At 33.7% G+C, this 15,145-nt stretch overlaps 1 protein-coding gene across 1 annotated transcript in view; it reads left to right on the forward strand.

Annotated features, from left to right (window-relative positions):
* Usp10 (ubiquitin specific protease 10) overlaps positions 1–11,661 on the forward strand; it is an 87,299-nt gene extending 75,638 nt beyond the window's left edge. Inside the window, exons 5-11 of the mRNA XM_067790323.1 lie at positions 2,889–3,650; positions 3,900–5,547; positions 6,620–6,857; positions 6,924–7,007; positions 8,164–8,331; positions 8,401–8,629; positions 9,159–11,661. Coding sequence (XP_067646424.1) covers positions 2,889–3,650; positions 3,900–5,547; positions 6,620–6,857; positions 6,924–7,007; positions 8,164–8,331; positions 8,401–8,629; positions 9,159–9,499 — 3,470 coding nt within the window. The 3' untranslated portion in view covers positions 9,500–11,661. The remainder of the gene's footprint in view (positions 1–2,888; positions 3,651–3,899; positions 5,548–6,619; positions 6,858–6,923; positions 7,008–8,163; positions 8,332–8,400; positions 8,630–9,158) is intronic.
* Positions 11,662–15,145: the final 3,484 nt, after the last annotated feature.

Raw genomic sequence — 15,145 nt, forward strand, 5'->3', positions numbered from 1 at the left:
AATAAAATATCACCACCATTTTTAAAAATAGTTTTTTTTTATTCCATTTCTTGTTATTAATAATTATATTTTAAAAGTACCAAGTAAAGGTTTCTAAGTTCGGGTGTAACCGCACATTATATACCCAGCGTGAGCTTCAATTGCACATTTCATTTCAGATAAATTACATTTCTACATAACACATGGCATCGCCCGTTTAAAAAAGAATGTCTCCCCATTTCCTCTTACAATACAACTTCATAAGTGAAATATCATTTTTCAAAACTATTTTTTGCTAGGGTATAGGTTATTATTCTAGTCTACGACCCTTTTAAACCTTTTAAACTTGTTATTTTATATCTAAGTTGCCGTGGTCTTTAACCGATCCCGTCCATTTTTACAAAAATATTTTCTGCTATAAGGAAAATATGTGTACCCAATTTTGTTACGATATGTATATATTTCTTCGAGTTATGGCTCCCGAAACATTGAAAATTGCTTAGACAAAAAAGGGGCGGTGCCACACCCATTTTTTCAAATTTAAATGTTTTCCAATTTAATTTTATAATTCAATTTAGAAAGTAAAATTCTATTGATACAAAGCTCTTTTTCGCTATGATATAAATTATTATTTGTGTCCACGGCCCTTTTAAAAATCTTTTATATAAAAGTGGGCGTGGTATTTAACCGATCTCGTCCATTTTTTGTAGAAATATTTCCTGCTATAGGGAAAATATGTGTACCCAATTTTATTACGATCCGTTGATTTTTCTTCGAGTTATGGCTCCCGAAACATAGAAAATTGCTTAGTCATAAAAGGGGCGGTGCCACGCCATTTTTTAAATTTGAAGTTTTTCCTATTTATTGTTATAAATCCACTTGGGAAATGAAATACCATTGTTATAAAGCTCTTTTTTGCAAAGATATAGCTTATTTTATTCGTCCATGACCCTTTTAAAAATCTTTTATGTAAAAGTGGGCGTGTTCCTTAACCGATTTCGTTAATTTTTCTTCAAAGCATTCCTTACAGTAAAGGTAACCTCTCTGCCCAATTTTGTTACGATAGGTTTAACGATTTTTGATTTATGATTAATAATATTTGATTCAAGGTTCGATTCGAAAAACAAAAACAATTATTAATAATATTTGTAAAATTGAGGCGGTGCCACGCCCATTCAAATTATTTTTTTTCAAATTTTTATCAAGAGTCTCAATATCAGTCCACACGTCAAATTTCAACATTCTAGGTGTATTATTTACTAAATAATCAGGTTTTTTGTGTTTTCCAAAATGTTATATATATAAAAGTGGGCGTGGTCATTTCCAATACCAATTTATGCTGGGTCCAGATAAGCTCGTGTACCATATTTGGTGAAGATATCTCAATATTTACTCAACTTGAGTTTTAACGGACAGACGGACGGACGAACAATCAAATTTTTTTTTCGATACTGATGATTTTGATATATGGAAGTCTATATCTATCTCGATTCCTTTATACCTGTGCAACCAACCGTTATCCAATCAAAGTTAATATACTTTGTGTACAAAGCACGCTGAGTATAAAAAGTAGACGTGTGTAGACGCAAATAAATTAAGTGCAGTTTTAACACTTTTTGTAGTGATAGAAAAACTTATTTTAAAGTCAACGCTGCTGTCGTATTGAGTAATGACAATATGTACGTGAACAGTGGTGGTAGCGAACTTCCTAAGCTCATGGCTACATGAATTTCCATTTTCACTCTTTATAAACGGTTTTATTTAGGTTGACTTGACAGGCTGCACGGCCGGCCGGCCAGCGCGAATTTTGTAAATAAAATTTAAGTAACTTCCCGATAAGCTACAAGCTTGAAACTTGGAATATAGTTCAGAACCCGAGGACAATGCAATAATAAGAAAAAAATCGCCGCTAGGTGGCGCAAGGATCGGGATATTCACAAAAATCGTATTTGCGGTCCGATTTCGCTCATATTTACAAGAATAGAAAGCGACCTATGGAAAAAATCGATTTCCGCCGCTAGGTGGCGCATGGATCGAGATATTCACAAAAATCGTATTTCTGGTCCGATTTCTCTCATGATTGGAAATCATATTTGACGTACAGAAATAGAAACCGCTTTAGTAAAAAAATTCACGCTAGGTGTCGCAAAAATTGAGATATTAAAAAAAACTCGTACTTGTTTGTCCGATTTGGCTCTTTGAACAAATATTGCACACAGTCCAGTAGAAGTGACATCAAAATATTTTGGAGTTGGAGGAGGGACAAGCATACGTGGCGCAGAGTCGAGTAAAGTCTTTGCAAGGATTATGTATTGAAGACTTAGATTGTAACAAATAGTCAGAAAAGAGTCCTTGTAATAATGAGTCACTAAATGAACTAAATATAATGAGAAATAATAGGCAATTAAATAAAGACTAAAAACTTGAAAAAAAGATATTAAAAAAAAAAAATTGTAAGTTAAACGGTTTTATTGAATTAAAAAGGTCCTAGGTACGTGGGGCGCGTGAAATTTCTAAAAATGTGAGGCGTAGCATACCTGATTAAGTTTCAGTTGGTCTTAAATATGACTATCAATACAAATTTGACGCGTCCAACGCTTTTATTTAATTATCAACGCCCTAGATTGATGAGGAGTGTGGTGACTAGTACCTAGGACCTACCTAATTATTTTCTTTCTTCTAGTATTATTAGTACTTAATGTAAGTATTATTTTCAATAAAACCGTTTAACCTAAACATTTTTTTTTAATTATGTTATTTCACTTTGATATATTGAATATATTGAAGTCTATACTTATCTGAATGGAGCCAAGATAGGGTGATATTCCATATAATTGTCGATATCTTCTGGTTATTTATTTATTTTATTCCAATTCTAATTTTTCATAATTTCCCTTTCTTTCTTCCAGAGAGCGAACATGTCATTCTTGATAACGGCTCTGCCGACGAGTATTCCGATTTGCAAGCTGTCGATTCAATGAGCAATTTAAGTGAGATTCATTCTCAACAGAGTACAGAAAATATTGAGCAAGATTATCACTACCAACAACAAATCCCATTAGCGCAGCCATTACTACAGCACCAACAGCTGACGCTAAAGGAACAACTGCAACAGCAAAACCAACAACAACAGCAATATTATCCACCACAATTAGTACAATATCATTTGCAAAATTCTGTTGATTTGCCAGCGGCTGTCGTCGTCGCTGCACCCAATAAAGTTGTATATAAAAGAAAGCACGCGCTAGTGATAACCGATCCAAATGAATTGAAAGAAAATGTGCCAAAAGTAGATGAGGTCGAGGCGGTGGAAGTGCTGGCCGAAGAAGAGCTTGTTCCGACTCCCACACCCATCTTCACTCCTGCACCTGTAGTGGTGACAGCGGCAGTGATACCTCAACCTCAACAACAGCAGCAAGAGCCGCAGTATCAAACACCAACTGTGTCAGCAGTAGAATCTCCACAGATTGCATCAACAACAGCTGCACCAGCACCAGCACCAGCACCTATAGCGGCGACGGCACCAGTTCCAGCTGTGCCCAATGTTGTTAGCGTGTCAACGCAGCAACAACAAATTCAAACCTCGCCGCCATTACAGAAATATCATCATCAGCAACGCGAACAGCAGCGCGTGGAGCAAGAACAACCACAGCAACAGCATTCACAGCTGCAGCGGCAACCACAACAACAACTTCAATCGCCCCCACAACAGCAACATCAACCGCAACCACAACAACTTCAATTGCCACCACAACAGCAACATCCACCACAACAACATCAATCGCCACCACAGCAGCAACATCCACCACAACAACTTCAATCGCCACCACAACAGCATCAATCGCCACCACAACAGCAACATCCGCCACAACATCAATCGCCACCACAACAACAACATCATCAACAGCAGGCACAGCATAATCCAAAGCATCAACAGCAGTCCTACAATCGCTACGAGCAACAACAACAACATCCACAGCAGTCGCAGCCACATAACCAACAATATCATCATCAACAAAATCATGGTTATCAGTATGAAGGGCGCAGGTCTCAACAAAATTATAACAACAATCAATCACGTCGGAAGTACGATTATAATAATCCATCATATACCTCAGGAAATAACAACAGCAATAATAGCAACAACAGTGATTCAGCCATCCAAACTACAAAAACTATGTCATGGACCAATTCCACCAAAAAGTCAACTGCTTCTGTTGCCGTTACCGCAACGCCAAGCAATAACAATAACAATACCCAAAATAGATCCTATAACCATTCGACGAAAACCTTTAGCAATCATCAACACCACTATCAACAGCAATCGCACTACCATCAACAACAACCGCACCAACAACAACAGCAACAACAACAGCAACATCAGCAGCAACAACAACAACAACATGGTGGTCATTACAATCAAGCGCCACAAATGCGCAATTATAGTGGCATGAAAATGCCCTCATCGCCTGTAGGCAACAATGGACCACCACAATTAGGTGGCGAACGCCGTCATAGTCAAGCCGAAAATCCAAAATACGCAAATGCGAACAATGGTTCAGAAAACAATTACAATCAGTATGCCAATAATGGTCACAGTGCGGCGAATAATGCAAACATGAATAGCGCACCACCAACAGGAGCAGCTGCTACCTCAACGGCAAGTACAACAGCGGCACCGCAACATTTCGCACAACACCACCATCACCAACAACAACAGCAACACCCACACAATTCGCAGCAACAACAGCAAAATGCTACACAATCAGGCCAACAGCAACATGCATTGGTCGGGGATAGCAAACAATACCCCGGCTTTACTAGTAGCAAAAAGGCAGCGGCCGCCGCCGCCGCCGCCCCAGCTACTGCAGCACCACCGGCAACTGTCACAGCTCCAATAATGAATTTGGCGCCACCAATTACGTCCAATACAAATACAACAACATTAAGCACACAATCGTGGGCCAGCTTATTCAATGATACCGCCAACTCATCAACTACAACCAGCGCCAACACAACGTCCATAAGCGCTGCACAAACCACAAATCAATCTAGCATTGGTAGCAACAGCAGCAATAGTAACAGCAACAATGCGAACAGCAATCAAAATAGTAGTTCCTCACCAGCGTTACCGCCACCATTCTCCTCGAAGAAACCCATTGCCAAAGTAGCACCCTATGAATGCGTTGTACCTGCGCCTGTGAATGCTGCACCACGAGTAGTGTTGCCAGGCGGCATGTCTTATTCGGCTGCATCAGCGCAGGGCATACCACCAGCTACACAAGCAACATCAAAGCTGGCAAACAAAACTGAAGCACTGACACCAATAGCACGTGCCAATTTGGATGAATATACATTAAAGTTTGCGGACTTCTTAACAAAAGCAAAGATAGATTTGTCCACAGTTAGTTTACGTCCACGTGGTTTAACCAATCCATCCAATTATTGCTACATCAATTCAATTTTACAAGCGCTGTTAGGTTGTGCTCCATTCTATAATTTGATACGCTCCATACCTAAGCAGGCAGCGGCGCTATCCGAAGTGCGCACCCCCACTGTTAATGCGCTGTAAGTGACAGCCGTGTATTGTGTTATTATTTATTAAATAAGTTATGGAGTATTCCTTGCCAAAAAATTAACCAATGTTGAAGAAACCTCTTTCGGTCAAATCGCACTTAATCAATCAAACAACTTAATTAAAACAAATTTATGAAGATTAAATATTATAATTTTTCCAAAATTTTTAAGAACTCGTGGGATTAACACTGTTAAATACAAATTTTTATTTTATAATTATTTTTTGTTTATTAGAAAAATTTAAAAATTCAGTCATATTGCAATTTCGTTGAGATTAAACATACAAACGCATTTTACAAGAAAAAAAAAAAAAATCAGAAAAAAGTGAAAGATCGTTTAATGATACAAATTTTTTATAATTGTCTAATATGTAAGAGACAGAATAATGCTATGAAATACTTATTTCGCACTTAAAATTAAAATCTAAAAAAAATTTATTTATATCTATTTTGCAAAAAAAAAAAAACTCAGAAATTAGGGTTTTACATTTTTATTACTGAAGGTTCTAATTTGTGGGCGAATACTCTATCAGCCAATGATTGCAGAATGCCGGCCTTCGAAGATTTGTAAATCAAGCATGTTCTGAAAGTAAACGGATTTCAAAAAAAAAAAAATTTCCGTGGGGACTTCTTTGATGCAGGAGCGAAAAGAGGCGATCTTCCACTAACGAAAAAAGTTTTCATTGTTCAAAACAAAATTGGTCTATTTTATCCATTGGTCGATTTGGCATGAAATTCCCCATATACAAAGATATTAAATAAATTGTTCTTATGCCATAAACAGTCAGCGGTTGCATTCCTTTCACGATTGTATGCGATCGCGTTACATTTATGGTAGAGTAATCATAAGCGAATTGCTATGCGACAGCGTGTGAAACCGTTTTGGTGGAGCGCTGCTGTTGCCGGCATTTTGTTGCTGTCTTTTTAACGCAAAGTGCAAAACGGCGCTATTTTGCGAACTTTTCAGCGGAAACTGAGACGTACAATTAAAAGATTAAACATTTCGTACCACCCATTTGTATAATTTTTATTTAATTTTAACACTTTTCATGTATTACGATTAGCATTTCGTTTGTGGCGCAATTTTCTACGCTACCATCTGGCATGCGACTGCGCACAAATAAGGGCGCCAAAGGCAAAGATGAACTAAGTAGCGAGTTGCAATGTGATTCTGCATTTGAGCCTAGCGAGATATATCGTTTATGGGTTGATAGCCGTGGGGAGTATGTGGAGGGACGACAGGAAGATGCTGAAGAATTTTTAAGCTATGTACTCAACAAACTCAATGATGAAATGCTGGAGGTGAGCATGGAAATCAGTTTTTAATTAATTTTCGACAGCTAAGCTTTTTTGGGTTTCTTTTGATAGGTAATTAAATTAGTTGCCAAACCAAATGCTGAACAAAACGGGCGAAATGAAGTATCGGAAAATGAAGATGGTGACGAATGGCAGGTATGTTTATATTTTTAGTATTCTATTATCTTATATATAATATCTCGACGTCAAAGCATCAATGAACAACATTAAAAATCAGAAGTGGAATAACCAGTTGCAGGAGAAAGACAAATACTACTTTATTCAAAAGAATGAAAAAAAAAAACATTTTATTGTCTTGGGTGCAACGGGTGTGGAAGGGCCTTTTCTAAACATATATCCAATATGTTCCATAACTAGCGTCTTCTGTTATAAGCCCCAATTCTTCGGGAACCGGATCCTTTGGGTCATTCAAGAAAATGTGAAGGCCAAAAAAGAAGTAATCACTTTCTGCAATGAAAGTGACATGCCAGATATACGAACTTGTTCACAAGAATCCTCTTCTCTGGTCGGTAGTTACACTGAGGTTATACTAATTTCAGTCGATGCCTATCACGCGGGATCAAAATCAGCTCCATACCAAATATTTGACGCGGGAAGGCAAGCGGATATCTACGCTATAGAAAAAGGTTATACTGGTTGGCTTCGAGACATCTGCTAAGTGCTTTCTCCTTGTGGGTTCCCGTTTATACCTTACTCGGAGGAAACGAGATCGCTTATGAGATTGGCAGAGAAGTCTCCTAAGGAAGTACGAAATGTTCATAATTGGGTCCACAAATTTGCTATGCGTCAACCGCAGTCATTGAAAGGTTGCAAGCTGCCTATGGTCACAATGTAAAAGGAAGAATTCAAGAACTGTGCAGGAATACGTGGGCCATCGCCTTACTTTTTACGATTGCGCCGAAGACAATGATGCAAACATCAGCTATCTCGTGTTTTCGCAGTCAATCTAAGGCAAATGAAGTTGATCTTCAGGGCTGCAGTCAAAGCTTCATGTTTTCCAAGTCGCTCTGAGGCAAATGAAGTTTTATATTCAACTCCTTTGCCTAAGTTTATGTGATATTAAGTAGAAATATCTGATTTTCACCCCTGAGAGCGTTCAAAATGCTCCGATTTATAACAACTAACATGCACATGTACGATCTTTCTATCTACCCTACCCCCGGGTGGCAGGTCTTTACTATTCTACCTAACCAAACCTAACGCGTCTGTCAGCCATTAAAACTTCATTTTCATATATTGGACCTAAATTTATTATTTATATTTTAATGCTTATATTTTTTTTTGTGTACAGATGATCTGCAATAATCGCAATAAGGGTAGTGTCACACGTCAAACAGATTTTGGTCGCACTCCTCTCAGTGATATATTCCGCGGCGAATTGCGTTCACGTTTACAACGCGAAGGTGAACATTCTACCGATGATATTCAACCATTCTTTACGCTGCAATTGAATATCGAAGTAAGTTATGAACGATTGTTTTTTTTCTTTTAACTAAAAAATTTAATATCTTCCTTATTCCCATTTTAGAAAGCTGCATCAGTTAAAGAAGCACTAGAAATTCTAGTCGGCCGTGATCAGCTGGAGGGCGTAACTGGCAGCAAGACTAAACAGGAGGTTGTAGCTTGGCAGCAAATGCAACTGGAAAAGTTACCAACAATTTTGATTTTGCACCTGAAATGGTTCGACTATCGCTCAGATGGTTGCACAAAAATTCTAAAGAAAGTTGAATTTCCAGTTGATTTGAAAATTGACACGAGTGAGTATTATTTGTTTCTGTTTTAAAACACTGTGAATTTCTGGCTGGGTATTGGATCTTTTGAAAATATCGAGACGAAGGCTTTCAAATATAGTATGGTATATCGCAGCCCGAAATTGGATGTTTCGTAATATATTTTTATTGTTGAATTATTCAAAAAGAGGTAAAATTCTGGGTCAGACCGCCTTCTTTTCTTTTTTGATTGTTATGCATTTTTGTGGAACATTTTACTTTGAACCAGTTACAAAAAATTAGAGAAGAAAAAAATTTAAAACGCTGAAAGTCTCTAACACCAATCTCCCTACAACAACAAAGAGGCGTATGGTACCCATATTTTCTTTTATTTTTTCGTTAAAAATTCAGTTTTAACAAAAATTACGAAAGGTTCAATTCAAATATTCGAAAGCCTAAACCTATGCTTTGGCGGCTAATTACGAAAGTCAAAAGAAAAAATTGGTTGGGCCCAATACCAAGCGGGGTGCTCTACCATTAATCGCTAGCAAATCTTAAAATATTCGTATTTCCTTAGAAATACTTGCATCCAAGAAGTACTCAATGAAACAGCGCGCCTACCGTCTCTTTGCTGTTGTCTATCATGATGGTAAGGAAGCGACAAAAGGTCATTATATTACCGACGTTTATCATACGGGTTACAATAGTTGGTTACGTTATAATGACAGCGCTGTGAAGCCGATTAGCGAGAATGAAGTACTCTATCCGAAAACACCACGTGTGCCTTATTTATTATACTATAGACGTTGCGATACAATGCCACAACAGAACACATCTTCATCAACTGGTGGAAATTCCAACTCCTCATACTCCAATGCATCAAATCATGGTGGTCGTGATCGTGATAGCAACAAGTAAATACTAACAAAAAATTTAGGTGCGCACATGCAGCGTAGGTGTGTTTAACACAAAGGCGTAAGGGCGTGCATTTAGTACTAGGATATGTATGGAAAAGCCAATACCGAATATGACGACACACACGCACGTAACGCAGCATTACGGAGTGTATGATGCACACTTGTATAACGTTAATAAATGTTTACCTATACAACAAATTCAATTGCTGAAAGTAAAGTTATAGACAAGAATGTACTGTAGAGATACTAAAAAAGCAACTTTGTTAGTTGATCTAATGAGTGCTCTAGCTTTTATTCGAAAGTAGGAATATTATGTAAAGAAAAGTAATATAAAAATGTGTTTTTTTTTTTTTAATATTTCTTCCAAGTCTACGCATGCAAATGTTGTTATAAATGCATTAATACAAAAGGAATGAAAAATGCACGTACACTAGTTTTAAGCGAATAAATAAAGCACATATTTATATTGAAAATGTAACGCGAGCTGCATTTGCAGAAAACTCATTAAATGGTTGTAGCATGCATGTGAAAATCGAATTATGAGTGCAAAGCGCATACCTTTTTTGTTTTTTTGTTTGTTTTTAAATACAAGCATAAATTTTAAATTTTGATTGCAAAGAACGCCAACCTAGTAAATGTGAGTTGTGCTTACGAGAATGCATCCATAAGGATCGTTCTTAGGGGTTTTTTAAAGAAACTTGTCTAAAATTCAACTATCTCAGCAACAAATAGAGCTAAATCACTAATTGAAATAAAAAACAACCGTTTTTAATGCTCACAAATTCGGCAACATGAACAGACCCAAATATTAGCAAAACTTTAAAATCCGAGTACGTATTTTTGACATTGGCTTTATAGCAGAATATGCAATTCAAGATTTAAAAGCAAAAGAAAACTTCTTTGCAAAGCTCAGAAAATCGCCGGTATGAAAAAATCACAGTCGAAGTTTGAATCTACGCTTTACATAAAAAAAGGAAATATACGTCTTAAACATTTTTTGTGCTAATAAAAAGAACACACAATTATTTTACCTCCCTTAAAGAACCTTATCTTTGTTCACGAGTTTCGAAGTTTTATATATGTAAGTATTTTAAAAGCTCCTTTAATAGTCATAAAAAGTAGCTTTAATATTAAAAATGTAGATCTGAAGTCACTTATTAAAAATGTCAGGACCAAATAAAAACTGATTTAATGCTCAAAAATTTGTCAGTATGAAAAAATCAAATATGATAATCATTTTAAAATTAAGTACGCGTTTCCACAAAATTGTCCAAAATGAAAAAAAAAAAAGTAAATATTCTAAATCTGAGTACATTTTCACATTTCTAAAGCTTTTAAATAGGAATTATGTTCCGAATTCCCGTTTCGGAAAGATTTAAAAGAATTTCAACACATTTTAGAAATGTTTAAAAGAATTTCATCACATTTTAGAAAATGTTCGAATGTAGTTTTATTGCAGCACATGCAAATGAAAAATTGATTTAAAGTTTGCAAACTTGCTGATATGAAAAAAATTTGTATTAGTTGACATTTCGAAAGTAAGTAGGATTTTGAAAAAAAGTTTATTTTTTATGTTATAAAAATATCACCAAACATAATTTTGACTTGAAAATTCCGTTCCTAACGTTGTGAAAAACATTATTCAAACTTCGTTCGAAAACCCGTTGAAGACTTCAAAGTATTTTATACATTTCGAAATGCTGTAGGTTTTTGAAAAGTCACTTTGCCCTTTTAAGTGTTTTTAATAGTAAATAGAATCATAAAGATTTAGACAAAGATTCCGAAAAAAGTTCGAACATTTCTTAAGTATAAAAATTTAAGCTTCTTCATAGTAAAGGAAAAAATTGATAACAGCAAAAATTTTTAAACTAAGTTGGTTTTTGAAAAATATTTGAAATAATTGAATTTGAGATGTGAATTTTAGAAAACTCGCAACAAATTCGTTTTTTCATAACCAAATTAGTCTTCTCAAATTATCTTAGAAATAAGTTTTCGAAGTTGTAATAATGTTTTATTTTTTTTTTTATTTTATTTTATTGTCTCAATGATCACTTCGTTTTGTAACGTTGTCGCGTCAAGTTCGTTTTTCACCACAACTCAACCGCGTGCTATAAAAGGGCGCTATTCATGTGGTTGAGAATAAAATGGTGGATAGTACGGGAATCGAAATGGAAAAAAAAAAATTTATGAAAAACATTTAAAAAACTAAAAAATTTATCGTACTTGGTGTAAACCATTAAATCAGAATATATCTAAATATATAATAACCTCAATTACACAGACACCTACGGACATGGTTCTGGCCTTAGTGTATTACCTGTGTGTTGGTGGAGCAACTGTACAGCAGTCTAAAGACAGCAAACTTCTGAAATTAACACCAGCAGAGAAAAAAATTGCAATGAATTAAAAAGGAAAATTATATTTTTCGAAAATATTTTTTAATACCAATTTTAAAATTTTTCACTGATTTCATCTGTTCATATGCATAAGATTTCGGAATTTGAAACACTTTGGTTTACTGCGTTAGCTCTCTCTATTGTCGAGATAAATTTGATTTTTTCTCAAATTTCTTTTTAAAAGCTCATATTTCGGTGTCGATAGAAAAAAAATTGTTACGGAATTGCGTATGCCAGGAACCTTACTCTGTAGTTGGCTGCAAAAAGAATTTGGATTAGTAAACCCAAAACTATTATAGTAGTTCGAATTCGAATGCACTTACCAATGCTTCGAATTAATAAACGGTGCAGGTATTCGAAAAGTTGCCGATTCTCAATTTTTTTTTCAAACCCCAGTAAAGTAAGCATATACTTAATAAAATAAAAAATTGTTACATAATATAAAAGAATTGAACGTACATACATATAAATATATAAATGTTATTAATAATATAAGATCAAGCACAATTTACAAATTTGTATTGTAAGCTGCTTCATAGGCATGTATCCTTATGTATGCTAAAAACTTATTAAAAAAGAAACACTAAACTATAGTTTCTTGTATGATAAGGCTCCCACAATTTAAAAAAGATGTAGCAACAACGAAATTAAAAGTGAATTGTTTATATAAAACACAAAAACCAATGTGCTAAAGACTTTTGCACTGTAAATAGCATTGCAATTTGGTAGAAAAATGAGAAAATGAATTTACTGTAGTTAAATGCACTAATATTAAAAAAAAAGCATAAAAATAACTCAAGATTGATAATAATGTAAAGTTTATATGCTATAACTAAAAACCATGAAGATCAATTTAACGTAATTATTTAGTGTTGCAAAAAAGTATAAAACTAATTGAATAAAAAACATATTCGAGTATATATCTATGTATTGTTTAAGTCATAGTAAATTGCCTTTTTTTCTACAGAAAAATAAAAATAAACATATAAACAAAAAAAAAAAAAAAGAAACAAAAATTAATTTGCTATTCACTTTTTATTAATTATATTTATAATGTAAAAAAAAAAAATGAAATGAAAAATGAAATGAATGAATGACATAATCAAAGGTATATGTATATTAGTTTAAGATTAGTTCACAAGCCAATTTGATACAAATACACTGCATGAGTGGGTAGTGTCAAGGTTTTTTTATTTGAAAACTTAGCTTGCTTCGTATATTGAGTGATTAGAAGAGAGCACGGGAACTTTTAAAATTATTGAATATTACCGCTGAAAATAAAATTGTTTCGTGCAAAGAAACATATTTTTATATGATTACGAAATTTTAATAGTATTATGTCAATGAATTGCCTTATCAATCGATAATACTGATTTGCATGGATTTTGAAAACAACACGGTACCAGATGCGAAAAACAAAACAAATATAGTAGCCAATAAACTTTAAGCTGCGATCAAAAACTTTGCATCGCTTCAGGGTTTTGAAAACCCTCAACACTAGTGATTTTACCAGCAATTACGTCAGAACTATTTCAAAAAGCTTTTGTGCTATAAAAAAGAACTCTTTATTGACAAAAAAGAACTGATGAAATTTCATAATCAATACTTCTAGCACTTTTTGATGTCAAAACGAGCAATGGTTCATGTTAAACTAGTTCGAACATCTTTAAATATTTCTAAAACTTCTCGTATTTTTGTACAAAGAATAATAATAATAAAATAAGTAGTACATATAGAGCCTCCAAAAGTCATTGAGTTTGAAAATGTATATTTTGACAAAAGTTTTGAAACACCAACACGAAGCAAAGGAAAAACTGATTTAAAACCCAAAAAATTTGCTAATATTAATAATCATTTCGAAACTCGAGTAGGTTTTTGAAAAACATAATTTTATTTTTTTAGCTATAAAAAAATAACCATCTTCGAATTTAATATCCCGTTCCTTAAGTTTTAAAAATATATTGAGTTTAAAAATATATTTTGACAAAAGTTTTGAAACAGTCAAACAATTTTAGAAAATTTGAATTTTTTGAATATAAAAAAATAAAATATAAGACATCATTTCGAAACCCAATTACGTTTTTGAAAAAGTAATTTTGTTTTTTAAACGTTTTTCCAACCATAAAAAAATAAACATAAGTCCGAGTTAAATTTCTTATTCCAAAAGATTTAGAAAAGCAATTTACGCTTTGTTCGAAAGTCGTGTTTCGAAAAAAATTGTTATAATAGCAAACTTTTTCGAACAATTGCTAAAAACAAAACTTAAATTGTTCTAAATTTTTTTTTTTGTAGTTGATTTACAATTAAAAAGTTAGTTAAAGATACAGTCCTAAATCACTCGAAGGGAATTATCTTAATTTTTGGGAACATCTTATCTTTACAATAAATGCTAATTTTTAACAAATCTCGAAACTTGTTGTCTCGCTTTTTTAAAAAGTTAAAATTTTTTTATGAATAAAAAAAATTAAAAATTTAAACATATATTGAGTCTAGGTATTTGGCTTTTTACGAAATTCGAAAATTTCATTTTTGTTCGAAACTCGAAAATAAATAACAAATGAAAGTTCCATCTCGTCAAAAAACTCAGAAATATTACAGAATTAGACCTACAAAATTCGGAAATCGGGACTAGTTATATCGCTTTTTCGCTTTTTCGCAATTTACAAATTTCACTTTTTATTGAAGCTCTAAAAAAAAATAAATAAGAAAGTTCCATCTCTTCATAACCTATTGAGATATAACAGAATTAAACTTGAAAAGTTTACATAATTAATCATAAAGAAAAACGTGGTTTTGGAAAACGTGTTTTTGTACGATAAGCGAATATGGTGGATTGCACCTATTTGATGATACGACATGGAATTACTCATATCCAAGACATATTTTATTGAAGAGATAATCATATTCAGATCCGCAAATTCTTTCTTCTCTTATTTATTACTGAAATGAGAAAGGATACATTTAAAACTGATGGTAAAACTTTATTTTGTGTGTACTGTAAAAAGTAATGTTATATAATTGAATATGCGGTGTTTGTCATTTAAAATCGATTTACTATTTGTTATATATTATCATATTTGTTAATTTTTTTTGGTAATTCGTTACCGCCCAAGCAAAGAAATTTTTTTATGTATAAATTGATTGAGTATACCTTTTCTTCTTTGTTATGTAATTCATTCATAGTTAGCGTATAGTAACGCATATACAAATATAGAATTTAATTTAAGAACAAATGAATGCTTTGAATATGC

This window comes from Eurosta solidaginis, chromosome 5 (genome assembly GCF_040869045.1).
Source record: "Eurosta solidaginis isolate ZX-2024a chromosome 5, ASM4086904v1, whole genome shotgun sequence".
Lineage (NCBI taxonomy): Eukaryota > Metazoa > Arthropoda > Insecta > Diptera > Tephritidae > Eurosta > Eurosta solidaginis.